Here is a 16,337-nt window from a genome sequence, read left to right as displayed (position 1 = left end):
GCATGGTAGAGGTCTTCCCAACTCTAACATTCCTAATGAGTAGGCTATCCCTGTGCCTACTGTCATTTGTCAGAGATAGCCTGAAAATCATATTGTGGGATTTCCGACAGCTTTAACCCTGGAGCTAGTTCAGAAACAAATCTCATATGCTCTCAAAGCCAAAATGTGATGTAGTCAGATGAGACTTAGAATCTCTTACATAGAAAATTTGGTCCTGCTTAGAACCTGGGTTTAAAAAAACAAAAACAAAAACAAAAAAAAACTACGAACTTAAGTACTTGACTATTTGTGTTTCTGCCTCTGAACTCTTGCATTTCAGTCTCCTTGGCAGGAGGGTGGATTGGGAAATGCAATCCTGAACTCCAGACCAGTCTAGGAGTACTCCAATTTCAGAATTCATGAGTGCCTTGTTCACACCTTGGAGAATCATCAGGTTTTCTGTTAAGGCTAAACTGGTTCCTGCCCCTGATCTGCATCCAGGTCTGGGAGTAGAGTAGGACCTAGAACAGAGTACTTTTTTAAAAGTGGAGAGCTGGGGACAAACAGCACTACTCTGCCTATTCTGCCCCTACAACGATGAAAAGAAAAAAGCCAAGAATTTAACTGAAGGTGTTGGGGTCTAGAGAGAGAATGGCAAAACAAACCTTTAAAAAGTGATAAGGAATAATGAAGAGAAAAAATCCTAGGGCATTCCCCGTTCCAATCCGGTCTCGGCGGCAGGGGTCCCAAGGGGATTTCAGCAGTCTTCCGTCTCTTTCCTAAAAAGCCTTCCGGTCCGAGGCCCGCCAGGTGTGTCCACAAGAGCCGCTTCCGCGCCGGGGGCTTCCCTTCAGAGCGACCAACATCGCCTCCGGCAATTTTCCCGAGCGTCCCCGTCAAGTCTTCACTTGCTTGAATAGCTAGGCCATCCCTTCCCCTCCCGGGCATCAGTCACTCCACGTCTTATCCCTCGAACCCTAATAAGCAGCTCTCCCTCCCATCCCTCCCGCCCCAGACTGACCCTCGGAGGCTCCCCCCACACCCACGGACTCATCAGTTCTTCCCTATCCGCACCCCCCGACCCCTTTCCGACAGAAGCGCCCTCCACGGGAAGTCTCATCTGCTTCTCCCTCCCCACCACCGCTCCCCCCGGACCTACTTCCAGTCAGCCTCTCCTCAACTCACAGGGACTCATCAGCTGCCCCCTCAACTCCCACCCCCAGCCCCAAAAGAACTTTCTCCAGAGCGCTTTCCCCTCTACCCTGCTCCGTCGATCTCTTCATCTTCCCTTGTATTCCTCCCGCCCTCCCAAGACCCCTTCCGGAGAGAGTTTCTACTCCCCTTAGGGACTCTATCCACTCCTCCCTCAACCCCTAGACGGACCATTCCCCCGAGGACGCCTCCTGTGTCATCAGTTGAGAACTGCAGTAGCCCCTCCCACTCCCCCTCCCCTGGCGACTCCAGTACGCCCGTCCTCCCTCGGGCGCTGCAGGAGACCTGCGGAAACAGTTTCCTATGGCTCTCCTTACCAATCGAGAAGCCCCGCCCACTTCCGGGGTTCCACGCCTCTCGGGTGCGTCCGCTTCGACGGTAATTGGTTGCTGGTGCGCGTCACTCCGAGGCCCCGGGCCTCGCCATTGGTGAAAGCCACGCATGGCCCCGTCCCCTCGGCAAGGCGGAGGAGCGTCGACCAGGACCGCGAGGAACCTCTTGGGGTGGATGTGGCAGCCGGCTTTCCCCCGGCGCTTTAAGTGCTCTCGTGATGGCGACGGCTCCAGTCGCAGAAGAGGTAAGTGTCGCTCCGGTTCCTGTGTCCGAGGCCGAAGGCAGTGGCGAGTCTCCTGAAGTGGAAGGTGGAGGAGTCGGAACAACGGGAGAAGAGAAGGGCGCAGCCATTACGGGAGCGGAGGTCTTCGTGGACAGCGAGGAAGACGGCGAGGATGTGTTCGAGGTGGAGAGGATCATGGACATGAAGACCGAGGGGGTAAGTGCGCGGCCTGGGGAGCGGAACTCGCCGCTCCGTCACGCTCCGCAGGCTGAGGTGGCGCGAGCGGCCCCACTGGGCTGTGGAGGGGGTGGGGGGCGCGGTAAGATGCACAGGCCGTGGAGGGTCGCTATCCCTCGAAGACACGTTTTTGAGCTTCTCCCGCGTGGAGAGCTCTGTGGAGGGCTGCAGGGAATTCCTCCCGGAATTCGCAAGCTGGAAAAAGTATGTATAACGTGTATGTATAACATGTATAACGTAAGTAGGGAAAATGAATATTACGGTCTGGGCTAAACTGAAGCATGCGAATCGCTAGGGAAGTGGAATGGCATTTCTGAGTGGGCTCTTTGGGCTTTGTGTGTGAAGGTAGATTTCAGGAAGTTTTAAAGGAATGTTTTGGCTTAACAGGTGAAGGTTTGTGAGGTGAATGCAGACAATTGTTGAACAATTTATGTGGCCATCAATATTTGGATACGTGATTGGAGCCACGGTTATATTTTGGGAAGAGGTAAAGCGGAAATAATGCTTCTCTTCATAGTCCATTGTCCACACCATCGTTATATATTTTTTTCCAAATCATAATAAGTTCTCTGGGTCGAAATATTCAGGAATTCCCATTTGCCATCAGAATAAAATCCCAATCTCTTTTGTGGGGTTTAAAGGTCTTCAGTATCTAAGCAGTAGCATAACTCTCTCCCCTATGCATTATATATTTCTAGATATATGCTAAAACTTGCAGTTCTTCATCATACCATGTCTTGACATCGTTCTCCTGCCTGCACTATTCTCTTCACTCCTTCTGGGGATCTTATTCAGTTTTTCAAGGCAGCAGAATTGATTTCCCTTTAAAAACTTTTTTTTTTTAGTTTTGATTTTATTTTTTTATTTTTTTTAAATTGTAGATAACTTAAAAGTTACCGTTTTAAACATTGGGGGCAGTATTTTTATTCTTGTAACACATATACAGCCTAAAATTTCCCGTTTTATCCACTTTCAATTATACAATTGAGTGGTGTTAATTACATTCACACTGTTGTGTCACCGTCACCACCATCCATTACCAAAGCATTTTAACTGTTGTTAAGTGTACAAGTCAGTGGCATTAAGTGCACTCACAATGCTGTATAAATATGTTTCCAGCACATTTTCATCATCCCAAGCAGAAACTCTTGTACCCATTAAGCAATAACCATTATCCCCTCTCTCCCAATCGCCATCCTGTGGTTACCTCTGTTCTATCTTCTGACTCTGAATTTGTCTATTTTAGATACCTCTTATAAGTGGAATCATAAAAGATTTGCCCTTTTGTTCCTGGCTTATTTCACCCAACATGATGTTTTTAAGGGTCATTCATGTTGTAGCACATATCAGAAATTCATCCCTTTTACCACCGAATAATATTACATTGTGTGTGTGTGTGTATACAAAAAACATTTTTTGTTTTTGTCTCTTTTTTTTATTCAGTTTTAATGAGATATATACACATACCATACAGTCATCCATGATGCACAATCAGCTGTTCACAGTACCATTTATAGTTGTGCATTCATCATCCCAATCTATTTTTGAACATTTTCCTTACACCAGGAAGAATCAGAATCAGAATAAAAAATAAAAATAAAAAAGAAACACCCAAATCATACCCCCCCCCAGTCCCACCCCATTTTTCATTTAGGTTTTGTCCCCATTTTTACTACTCATCCATCCATACACTGGATAAAAGGAGTGCGATCAACAGGGTTTTCACAATCACACATCACCCCTTGTAAGCCTCATTGTTATACAGTCATCTTCAAGAGTCAAGGCTACTGGGTTGGAGTTTGGTAGTTTCAGGTATTTCCTTCTAGCTATTCCAATACACTAAAAACTAAAAAGGGGTATCTATATAACATATAAGAATAACCTCCAGAATGACCTCTCAACTCCATTTGAAATCTTCCAGCCATTGAAGATTTCTTTTCATTTCGCATCCCCCTTTTGGTCAAGAAGGTGTTCTCAATCCCACGATGCCGGGTCCAGATTCACCCCCGGGAGTCATATCCTGCATTGCCAGGGAGATTTACACCCCTGGGAGTCAGGTCCCATGTAGGGGGGAGGGCAGTGAGATCACCTGCCAAGGTGGCTTAGAGAGGGGGCCACATCTAAGCAACAAAGATGCACTCAAGGGGAGACTCCTAGGCACAGTTATAAGCAACAACAAGCTTCATAGGGGCCAGCCCCAAGACAGAGGGCTCAGCACATCAAGCCGTCAGTCCCCAGTGTTTGTGAGAACATCTGCAACAATCCAGGTGAGGAAGTCCAACACCTCTGCATCCTCCCCCAGCTCTTCAGGGGGGCCCCGGATATATATATTTTTATTCTCTACCCAAATTACTTTAGGATGTGTTGCTATTTCATTGTAATCTGTACAGACCTACCATAGCTCAGTGCCCATTCAAGGTTCCATGTAATTGTGACGTTTGAACAAACTGACTGTAGAAGTTATATTGTTTAGAAAATTTGGTTCCTACACCAAATCAACATCTCTTCCCTTGGTCTCACATGGAAGTTGAAGTTTTAACACACAGTCAGTTTCAGCCTTTACCCTTTGGCCCAATTTGCTCTAGTCTTAACCATATCTGCTTTATTCATATCTCTAATTGAAGTCTGGGCTCTATTTCAGCGTTTTTCTTTTTGTTTGTTTGTTTTTTAACAGTTACTGTATGCGTTAATACTGATATTCATATCTGCTGAACTCTAGCTCTGAGTTTCAGGTGTAACACAGATACCCAGTGTTCCAGAGACCAGTCAGGTTATACACTAAGGGATCAGCATCTCGGAGTTTGGAGATAGCCATTACGATTCAGGAATAGATTTGACTGCTGTAAGAGTTTACAATCTAGGGACCATACAGAAATCATTTCCCTGTTAGGTTATGCTCTAAGATTCAATTCTGAGTTTCCACATTGTAGTTAGTCCATACTGGTTAAGACATTATAGTGTTTGCCTTTGTTTCTGGCATACTTCACTCAACATGCTGTCTACAGGATCCATTCACCTCATTGCATGTCTCACAGCTTCACTCCTCATAGTTGCTCAGTATTCCATTGTATGCGTACACCACAGTTCACCATTCTGTTCCTCAGTGTACACTTAGGCCACCTCCACCTATTGCAAATCATGAATACTGCCTCCATAAATACCAGTGTGCAACTGTCCATTCATGACATTTAGTTTTTAACCACCTTTTGGTTATTATGAATAATGCTGCCACACAAGTGTCTGTTTGAGGGCCTGTTTTCAGTTCTTTTGTGTATATACCTAGGAGTGGAATTGCTGGGTGTGCCAGTTTGAATGTATTATGTCCCCCCAAACACCATTATCTTTGATGTAATCTTGTGTGGGCAGACCTATCAGTGTTAATTAGATTGTAATTCTTTAAGTGTTTTCATGGAGATGTGCCCCACCCAACTGTGGGTGATGACTCTGATTGGATAATTTCCATGGAGGTGTTACCCCACCCATTCTGGGTGGGTCTAAATTAAATCACTGGGGCCATATAAATGAGCTGGCAAACAGAAGGGACTCAGTGCAGCTGAGAGTGACATTTTGGAGAGGAGCTACGGCCAGAAGGACACTTGGAAGAATGCTCAGAAGCTGAGAAATTAGCTGCAGAAGAGAGACAGTTTGAAGACAGCTGTTGAAAGCAGACTCTTGCTCTGGAGAGGCTAAGAGAGGACAAACACCCCAAGAGCAACTGAGAGTGACATTTTTGAGGAACTGCAGCCTAGAGAGGAACGTCCTGGGAGAAACCCATTTGAAACCAGAACTTTGGAGCAGATGTCAACCACGTGCCTTCCCAGCTAACAGAGGTTTTCCAGACACCATTGGCCATCCTCCAGTGAAGGCACCCAGTTGTTGATGTCTTGCTTTGGACACTTTATGGCCTTAAGACTGTAGCTGTGTAACCAGATAAACCCCCTTTATATAAGCCAATCCATTTCTGGTGTTTTGCATTCTGGCAGCATTAGCAAACTAGAACACTGGGTCATATGGTAATTCTCTGTTTAACTTCCTGAGGAACGGGGCTACACCATTTTACATTCCTATCAGCAGTGCACTGGAGTGCGAATATTTATCAGAGAAATGGTTATCAGAGATATATGGTTAGCAGTTAATTTCTCCGATTCTGCATATTGTCGTCACTTTCTTGATAATGTCCTATATTGTCCCACAAAGGTTTTTAATTCGATGAAGTCTAATTTATCTGTTCTTTTTTTTTTGCGTCTGCTTTTGTTGTAAATTCTAAGAATCCATTGGCTAATACAAAATTGTGACGATATTTCCCCTACATTTTCTTCTAAAAATTTTATGGTTTTCACTCTTATATTTAAATAATTGTTCCATTTTGAGTTAATTTTTCTATATACTGTGAGAAAAGGGTGTACTTTAATTCTTTTGCATCCAGTTTTCCCAACACCATTTGTTGAAGAGAATATTCTTTCCCCGTTGTAAGTTTTGAAATCAGAACGTGTGAGTCCTCCAACTTTATTCTCTTTTCATGAGTGTTTTGGCTGTTTGGGGCCTCTTGCAATTCCATATGAGTTTGAAAATTGGTTTTACCATTTCTGCAAAAAAGTTTGCTGGAATTTTGATATGGATTGCAGTGAATCTGTAAATTGCTATAAGTAGTATTGACATCTTAACAATGTATTAAGATTCCATTTATTTCAGTCTTTTAAAATTTCTTTCAGTGTTTTGTGGTTTTCAGTGTACAAGTCTTTCACCTCCTTGGTTAAATTTATTCCTAGGCATTTTATTCTTCTAGATGTGATTGTAAATGGAATCATTCTCTTCATTTCTTTTTCAAATTGTTGCTGGTTTGTAGAAATACAACTGGTTTTTGCATTGGTTTTGTACCTCGCAAATTTACTGGATTAGTTTATTAGCACTAAGTTTTTTTATGTGAATTCCTTAGGGTTTTCTTATATTATATGACATAATATAAGATTATGTCATCTGTGAAAAGAGATAATTTGGTTCTTCCTTTCTAATTTGATGCCTTTTACTTCCTTTTTCTTGCCTAATTGCTTTGGCTAGGACTTCCAGATTGCATATTCAGCTTCCATGTTGTGCATTTCTGTCTTGTTCCTGATTAGGGCAAAGGCTTTCAGTCTTTAACCAATGAGTGTAATGTTAGCTGTGGGTTTATCATATATGACCTTTTTTGGATAGAGAAAATTTCTACTGCTGGTTTTCTGAGTTTTTATTATGAAATGCTCTTTTTGTATCAACTGAGATTTTTATATAGGTTTTTTCCTTCATTCTATTAATTTGTATTACATTGATTTCCTTAAGTTGAGCCACCCTTGAATTCTGGGGGGGAAACCCACTTGGTTATGGCTGCTGAATTTGATTTGCAAGTATCTTATTGAGGGTTTTTGCATCTATATTAATAGGGGATGTGAAAACCTTTTTTGACTCTGAGCCCTGTAGAGTGAGGTGCTTCCTCATTTATGCCCTTACAACACTTTGCATAGACCTCTGTTTTAGCATTGAAGGCATTATGGTTCTTTATATGTTAGACTCTTCTGCTAGATTGTGGACTCCTTTTATACAGGGAGTATGATTTTTATTAATCTTTGTATCACTGGTACTTAGTCCGGTGCATATCATGCAGTAACTGCTTAGTATATAAAAGATTATTAAATGAGTGAATGAACTGTTGGCTGGAGGCTGAAGTTAGGGGGAAGAGGATGGCAGGATAGCCAATAGAAAAGTACTCTGTTTTAGTAGATAGGTATTAAGTGACTGAAGGGCGCTACAGAGGTCTCTATATCCTATTCTTTTTATTGTCTGTTACTTTGCATTTGTCATCTACCTTGTGTTAAATTTTTTGTTTGTTTGTTCAGCAGGTATTTTTTGATCAACTGCTGTGTGGCAGGCACTGTGTCAGATCCTAATACATGACATGATCCCTATGTATATAAAGTCCCCAAAAATCTGCAACAAAGCTATTAAAGAGATTAATTTTAATAGTAGACATTCTCGTGGGTATGAAATTTCATAGTGGTTTTGTTTTGCATTTCCTTAATAGCTAATGATGTTGAGCATCTTTTCATATGCTTTTTAGCTATTTGTATATTCCCTTTGGAGAAATGTCTATTCAAGTCTTTTCCGCATTTTTAATTGGGTTGTCTTCTTACTGTTGAGTTGTATGGTTTGTTTATATAAACTGGATATTAGACCTTTATCAGATATGTGGTTTCCAAATATTTTCTCCCATTGAGTAGGTTGTCTTTTTCATGATAAAGTCCTTTTTTAAAAAAAAAAAAACTTTATTTTGAAATACTTCCAAACTTACGGGACCATTACAAAAATAATAGAAGCCCTATATAGAGAACTCCAACATAACCCTATCCCCCACCTAAATACTCAGATCACCAATTTTAACATTTTGTCCCATTTACCATATCATTTCACCTACCCACCTGTCAATCCATTTTCTGAGCACTTGACTGTGGGTTATATACATGTGATAAAGCCCTTTGAGGCACAAAAGCTTTTAATTTTGATGAGGTCTCATTTATCTGTTTTTTTTCTTTTGTTGTTTTCGGTGTTAACACTTAAGAACCCATTGCCTACGCAAGATCCTGAAGGTGCTTCCCTAAATTTTCTTCTTGGAGTTTTGTACTCCTGGTTCTTATATTTGGTCTTTGATCCATTTTGAGTTAACTTTTGTGTATGGTCTAATGGCGGAAATAGGGGCCTGCCATTCTTTTGCATGTGGATTCCGGTTTTCCAGCACCATTTGTTGAAGAGACTATTCTTTCCCAATGAGTGGACTTGGCAGCTTTGTCAAATATCATTTCGCCATAGATGGTCTACTTCTGAACTCTCAGATTCCATTGGCCTGTGTAGTTGTCGTTATGCCAGTACCATGCTGCTTTGACCACTGTAGCTGTGTAATAAGCTTTAAAGTCAGGAACTGTAAGTCTTCCGACTTTGTTCTTCTTTTTCAAGATGGTTTTGCTGTTTAGGGCCCCTTACCCTTCCAAATAAATTTGATGATTAGATTTTCCATTTCTGCCAAGTATGCCATTGGAATTTTAGTTGGGATTGTATTGAATCTGTAAATCATTTTGGGTAGAAATGACGTCTTAACAGTATTTAGTTTTCTAATCCATGAGCATGGGGTGGCCTTCCATTTATTTAGATCTTCTCTGATTTATTTTAGCAAAGTTTTATAGTCTTCCATGTAGAAGTCCTTGACATCCTGGGCTAAGTTTATTTCTAGACATTTGATTATTTTAGTTGCTATTATGAATGGAATTTTTTTCTTTATTTCCTCATATTGTTCAGTCCTAGTGTGTACAGAGAGTACTGATTTTTGTGTGTTAATCTGTACCCTGCCGCTTTGCTAAATTCGTTTATTAGCTTTAATAGCTTTGTTACAGATTTTTTGGGACTTTATATGCATAGGGATCATGTCATCTGCAAATAGGAAAGTTTTACTTCTTTCTTTCCAATTTGGATGCCTTTTTTTTTCCCCGCCTAACTGCTCTGGTTAGAACTTCCAGTACAATGTTGAATAACAGTGGTGACAGTGGGGAAAGCTTTCAGTCTTTCACCATTGAATATGATGTTAGCAGTGGGTTTTTTCGTTTATGCCATTTATCATTTTGAGGAAGTTTCCTTCTGTCCCTATTTTTCTAAGTGTTTTTATCAAGGAAGAATGCTGAATTTTGTCAAATGCCTTTTCTGTATCAATTCAGATGATTATGTGGTTTTTGTTCTTTGTTAGTGTGGTGTATTGCATTAATGGATTTTCTTATGTTGAACCACCCTTGCATACCAGGGATAAATCCCACTTGATCATGGTATATAATTCTTTTAACATATTGGTGGATTCAGTTTGCTAGTATTTTGTTGAGGTTTTTTGCATCTATATTCATAAGAGAAAATGGTGGGTAATTTTCTTTTCTTGTAGTATCTGTACCTGGCTTTGGTATGAGATTGATGTTGACCTCATAGAATAAATTGGGAAGTGTTCTTTCCTCTTCAATTTTTTGGAAGAGTTTGTCCCTTATATTAATATATAGTGTCCTTCTTTGTCTCTTGTAACAGCTTTTGACTTAAAGTCTGTTTTTTTCTGATATTAGTATAGCTACCCCAGCTCTCTTTTAGTTACTATTTGCATGGATTATCTTTTTCCATCCTTTTGCTTTGAGTTTAATTCTTCTTGGAGTGTTTGCTGTTCTTTTTATAGTTCTTCAGCTATAGTTCCTATAGCCAGGTCTTTGGTTTTTGCTTTTTTTTTTTTTTTTTTTTTTTTAAATAATGTAAGCATTTAGGGCTATAAATTTCCCTCCTGACACTGCCTTCCCTGCATTCCATAACTTTTGATATGTTGTGTTCTCATTTTCATTCATCTCAAGATATTTAGTGATTTCTCTTGTGATTTCTTCCTTGACCCACTGATTGTTTAAGAGCATGCTAACTTCCATGTATTTGTGGATTTTCCAGTTCGTTGCCTGTACTGATTTCTAGCTTCATTCCATTATGGTCAGAGATGATGCTTTATGTAATTTCAGCATTTTTAAATCTACTAAGACTTGTTTTGTGACCCAACACGTGGTCTGTCCCAGAGAAAGATCTGTGTGCACTTGAAGAATGTTTATTCTGCTGTTTGTGGGTGCAGTGTTCTGTATTTCTCTTTTAGATCTAGTTCATTTATCATATTATTTCAAGTTCTCTGCTTCCTTATTATCTTCTGTCTAAATGTTCTATATAATGATGTGTGCTGGTTTGAATGTATTATGTCCCTCAGAAAAAGCTATATGCTTCGATGCAATCTTGTGGGGCAGACATATTAGTGGGGATTAAGTTGGAACGTTTGGATTAGGTTGTTTGCATGGAAATGCACCTCACCCATCTGTAAGGAATAACTCTGATGAGATATTTGCATGGAAGTGTGGCCCCACCCATTCAGGGTGGGCCTTGATCGGTGGAGCCATATAAATGCACTGACAAACAGAAGGAACTCAGTGCAGTGCAGCTGAGAGTGGCATTTTGAAGAGGAGCTGCAGCCAAGAGGGACATTTGAAGAAAGCACATGAGCTGCAGATGAGAGACATTTTGAGGACAGCTGTTGAAAGCAGACTCTTGCTCCAGAGAAGCTTAGAAAGGACAAATACTCCAAGTGCAACTAAGAGTGACATTTTTGAGGAACTGCAGCCTAGAGAGGAACGTCCTGGGAGAAAGCCATTTTGAAACCAGAACTTTGGAGCACACACCAGCCACGTGCCTTCCTAGCTAACCGAGGTTTTACGGACACCATTGGCCATCCTCCAGTGAAGGTACCCGATTGTTGATGTGTTACCTTGGACACTTTATGGCCTTAAGACTGTAACTGTGTAACCAAATAAACCCCCTTTTATAAAAGCCAATCCATCTCTGGTGTTTTGCATTCTGGCAGCATTAGCAAACTAGAACATGATGAGACTGGTGTACTGAAGTCTCTAACTATTGTTGTAAAGGTGTCTATTTCTCCATTCAGTTTTGCCTGTATTTACCTCATGTACTTAGGGCACCGTGGTTAGGTGCTTAATATTTATGATTGTTATTTCTTCTTGGTGGGTTGTCCCTTATGTTAATCCATATTGTCCTTCTTTGTCTCTTGTAACAGCTTTTAACTTAAAGTCTATTTTTTCTGCTACTAGTATAGCTACCCCAGCTCACTTTTGATTACTATTTGCATGGATTATCTTTTTCCATCCTTTGACTTGCAACATATTTGTGTCCTTAGGTCAAAGGTGAGTCTCTTGTAACAAGCCTCAGTAAATTTAAAAAGATTGAAATTATTCAAAGCACATTCTCTGACCACAATGGAATACAATTAGAAGTCAATAACCGTCAGAGACTTAGAAAATTCACAAATACCTGGAGGTTAAACAACACACTCCTAAACAATCAGTGGGTTAAAGAAGAAATAGCAAGAGAAATTGCTAAATATATAGAGACGAATGAAAATGAGAACACAACATACCAAAACCTATGGGATGTAGCAAAAGCAGTGCTAAGGGGGAAATTTATAGCACTAAACGCATATATTAAAAAGGAAGAAAGAGCCAAAATCAAAGAACTAATGGATCAACTGAAGAAGCTAGAAAATGAACAGCAAACCAATCCTAAACCAAGTACAAGAAAAGAAATAACAAGGATTAAAGCAGAAATAAATGACATAGAGAACAAAAAAACAATAGACAGGATAAATATCACCAAAAGTTGGTTCTTTGAGAAGATCAACAAGATTGACAAGCCCCTAGCTAGACTGACAAAATCAAAAAGAGAGAAGACCCATATAAACAAAATAATGAATGAAAAAGGTGACATAACTGCAGATCCTGAAGAAATTAAATAAATTATGAGAGGATACTATGAACAACTGTATGGCAACAAACTGGATAATGTAGAGGAAATGGACAATTTCCTGGAAACATATGAACAACCTAGACTGACCAGAGAAGAAATAGAAGACCTCAATCAACCCATCACAAGCAGAGATGTCATCAAAAATCTTCCCACAAATAAATGCCCAGGGCCAGATGGCTTCACAGGGGAATTCTACCAAACTTTCCAGAAAGAACTGACACCAATCTTACTCAAACTCTTTCAAAACATTGAAGAAAATGGAACACTACCTAACTCATTTTATGAAGCTAACATCAATCTAGTACCAAAACCGGGCAAAGATGCTACAAAAAAGGAAAACTACCGGCCAGTCTCCCTAAGGAATATAGATGCAAAAATCCTCAACAAAATTCTTGCAAATCGAATCCAAAGACACATTAAAAAAATCATACACCATGACCAAGTGGGGTTCATTCCAGGCATGCAAGGATGGTTCAACATAAGAAAATCAATCAATGTATTACAACACATTAAAAATTCAAAAGGGAAAAATCAAATGATCATCTCAGTAGATGCTGAAAAAAGCATTTGACAAAATCCAACATCCGTTTTTGATAAAAACACTTCAAAAGGTAGGAATTGAAGGAAACTTCCTCAACATGATAAAGAGCATATATGAAAAACCCACAGCCAGCATAGTACTCAATGGTGAGAGACTGAAAGCCTCTCCTCTAAAATCAGGAACAAGACAAGGATGCCCACTGTCACCACTGTTATTCAACATTGTGCTGCAAGTGCTAGCCAGGGCAATCCGGCAAGACAAAGAAATAAAAGGCATCCAAATTGGAAAAGAAGAAGTAAAACTGTCATTGTTTGCAGATGATATGATCTTATATCTGGAAAACCCTGAGAAATTGACAATACAGCTACTAGAGCTAATAAACAAATTTAGCAAAGTAGCGGGATACAAGATTAATGCACATAAGTCAGTAATGTTTCTATATGCTAGAAATGAACAAATTGAAGAGACACTCAAGAAAAAGATACCATTTTCAATAGCAACTAAAAAAATCAAGTACCTAGGAATAAACTTAATCAAAGATATAAAAGACCTACACAAAGAAAACTACGTAACTCTACTAAAAGAAATAGAAGGGGACCTTAAAAGATGGAAAAATACTCCATGTTCATGGATAGGAAGGCTGAATGTCATTAAGATGTCAATTCTACCCAAACTCATCTACAGATTCAATGCACTCCCAGTCAAAATTCCGACAACCTACTTTGCACACTTGGAAAAGCTAGTTATCAAATTTATTTGGAAAGGGAAGATGCCTCAAATTGCTAAAGACACTCTAAAAAAGAAAAACGAAGTGGGAGGACTTACACTCCCTGACTTAGAAGCTTATTATAAAGCCACAGTTGTCAAAACAGCATGGTACTGGCACAAAGACAGACATATAGATCAATGGAATCGAATTGAGAATTCGGACATAGACCCTCAGATCTATGGCCGACTGATCTTTGATAAGGCCCCCAAAGTCACTGAACTGAGTCATAATGGTCTATTCAACAAATGGGGCTGGGAGAGTTGGATATCCATATCCAAAAGAATGAAGGAGGACCCCCTACCTCACACCCTACACAAAAATTAACTCAAAATGGACCAAAGATCTCAGTATAAAAGAAAGTACCATAAAACTCCTAGAAGATAATGTAGGAAAACATCTTCAAGACCTTGTATTAGGCGGCCACTTCCTAGACTTTATACCCAAAGCACAAGCAACAAAAGAGAAAATAGATAAATGGGAACTCCTCAAGCTTAGAAGTTTCTGCACCTCAAAGGAATTTCTCAAAAAGGTAAAGAGGCAGCCAACTCAATGGGAAAAAATTTTTGGAAACCATGTATCTGACAAAAGACTGATATCTTGCATATATAAAGAAATCCTACAACTCAATGACAGTAGTATGGACAGCCCAATTATAAAATGGGTAAAAGATATGAAAAGACAGTTCTCTGAAGAGGAAATACAAATGGCCAAGAAACACATGAAAAAATGTTCAGCTTCACTAGCTATTAGAGAGATGCAAATTAAGACCACAATGAGATACCATCTAACACCGATTAGAGCGGCTGCCATTAAACAAACAGGAAACTACAAATACTGGAGAGGATGTGGAGAAATTGGAACTCTTATTCATTATTGGTGGGACTGTATAATGGTTCAGCCACTCTGGAAGTCAGTCTGGCAGTTCCTTAGAAAACTAGAAATAGAGTTACCATTCAATCCAGCTATTGCACTTCTCGGTATATACCCGGAAGATCGGAAAGCAGTGACATGAACAGATATCTGCACGCCAGTGTTCATAGCAGCATTATTCACAATTGCCAAGAGATGGAAACAACCAAATGTCCTTCAACAGATGAGTGGATAAATAAAATGTGGTATATACACACAATGGAATACTACACGGCAGTAAGAAGGAACGACCTCGTGAAACATATGACAACATGGATGAACCTTGAAGACATAATGCTGAGCGAAATAAGCCAGGCACAGAAAGAGAAATATTATATGCTACCACTAACGTGAACTTTGAAAAATGTAAAACAAATGGTTTATAATGTAGAATGTAGGGGAACTAGCAATAGAGAACAATTAAGGAAGGGGGAACAGTAATCCAAGAAGAACAGATATGCTATTTAACGTTCTGGGGATGCCCAGGAATGACTATGGTCTGTTAATTTCTGATGGATATAGTAGGAACAAGTTCACAGAAATGTTGCTATATTATGTAACTTTCTTGGGGTAAAGTACGAACAGGTTGGAAGTAAAGCAGTTATCTTAGGTTAGTTGTCTTTTTCTTACTCCCTTGTTATGGTCTCTTTGAAATGTTCTTTTACTGTATGTTTTTCTTTTTTGTTTTTTGTTTTTTGTTTTTTTTTCCGTACAGTTGATTTAAAAAGGAAAAGAAGGTTAAAAAAAAAAAAAAAGGAAAAAAATATGTAGTACCCCCTTGAGGAGCCTGTGGAGAATGCAGGGGTATTGGCCTACCCCACCTCAATGGTTACTAACATGACCACAGACATAGGGGACTGCTGGTTTGATGGGTTGAGCCCTCTACCGTAGGTTCTACCCTTGGGAAGACGGTTGCTGCAAAGGAGAGGCTAGGCCTCCCTATAATTGTGCCTAAGAGCCTCCTCCCGAATGCCTCTTTGTTGCTCAGATGTGGCCCTCTCTCTCTACCTAAGCCAACTTGAAAGGTGAAATCACTGCCCTCCCCCCTACTTGGGATCAGACACCCAGGTGTGTGAATCTCCCTGGCAACGTGGAATATGACTCCTGGGGAGGAATGTAGACCTGGCATCGTGGGACGGAGAACATCTTCTTGACCAAAAGGGGGATGTGAAAGGAAATGATATAAGCTTCAGTGGCAGAGAGATTCCAAAAGGAGCCTAGAGGTCACTCTGGTGGGCACTCTTACACACAATTTAGACAACCCTTTTTAGGTTCTGAAGAATTGGGGTAGCTGGTGGTGGGTACCTGAAAGTATCAAACTACAACCCAGAACCCATGAATCTCGAAGACAATTGTATAAAAATGTAGCTTATGAGGGGTGACAGTGGGATTGGGAAAGCCATAAGGACCACACTCCACTTTGTCTAGTTGATGGATGGATGAGTAGAAAAATAGGGGAGGGAAACAAAGAAACAAACAGACAAAGGTACCCAGTGTTCTTTTTTACTTCAATTGCTCTTTTTCACTTTAATTATTATTCTTATTATTTTTGTGTGTGTGCTAATGAAGGTGTCAGGGATTGATTTAGGTGATGAATGTACAACTATGTAATGGTACTGTGAACAATCAATGTATGATTTGTTTTGTATGACTGCATGGTATGTGAATATATCTCAATAAAATGAAGATTAAAAAAAAAAAAAGGTGAGTCTCTTGTAAACAGCATATAGCTGGTTTGTGTT

At 40.1% G+C, this 16,337-nt stretch overlaps 1 protein-coding gene across 2 annotated transcripts in view; it reads left to right on the top strand.

Annotated features, from left to right (window-relative positions):
- The first annotated feature begins 1,634 nt into the window (after nucleotides 1-1,634).
- MPHOSPH8 (M-phase phosphoprotein 8) overlaps nucleotides 1,635-16,337 on the top strand; it is a 66,352-nt gene continuing 51,649 nt past the window's right edge. For both annotated transcript variants that reach the window (XM_037799952.1, XM_037799951.1), the window contains exon 1: nucleotides 1,635-1,963. In XM_037799952.1, the coding sequence (XP_037655880.1) occupies nucleotides 1,742-1,963 (222 nt within the window). In that variant the 5' untranslated portion in view covers nucleotides 1,635-1,741. The remainder of the gene's footprint in view (nucleotides 1,964-16,337) is intronic.

The sequence above is a fragment of the Choloepus didactylus genome, chromosome 12 (assembly GCF_015220235.1).
Source record: "Choloepus didactylus isolate mChoDid1 chromosome 12, mChoDid1.pri, whole genome shotgun sequence".
Taxonomy (NCBI): domain Eukaryota; kingdom Metazoa; phylum Chordata; class Mammalia; order Pilosa; family Megalonychidae; genus Choloepus; species Choloepus didactylus.
The sequence above is the reverse complement of the archived record's forward strand: the minus strand, read 5'-3'. Positions and strand labels throughout refer to the sequence as shown.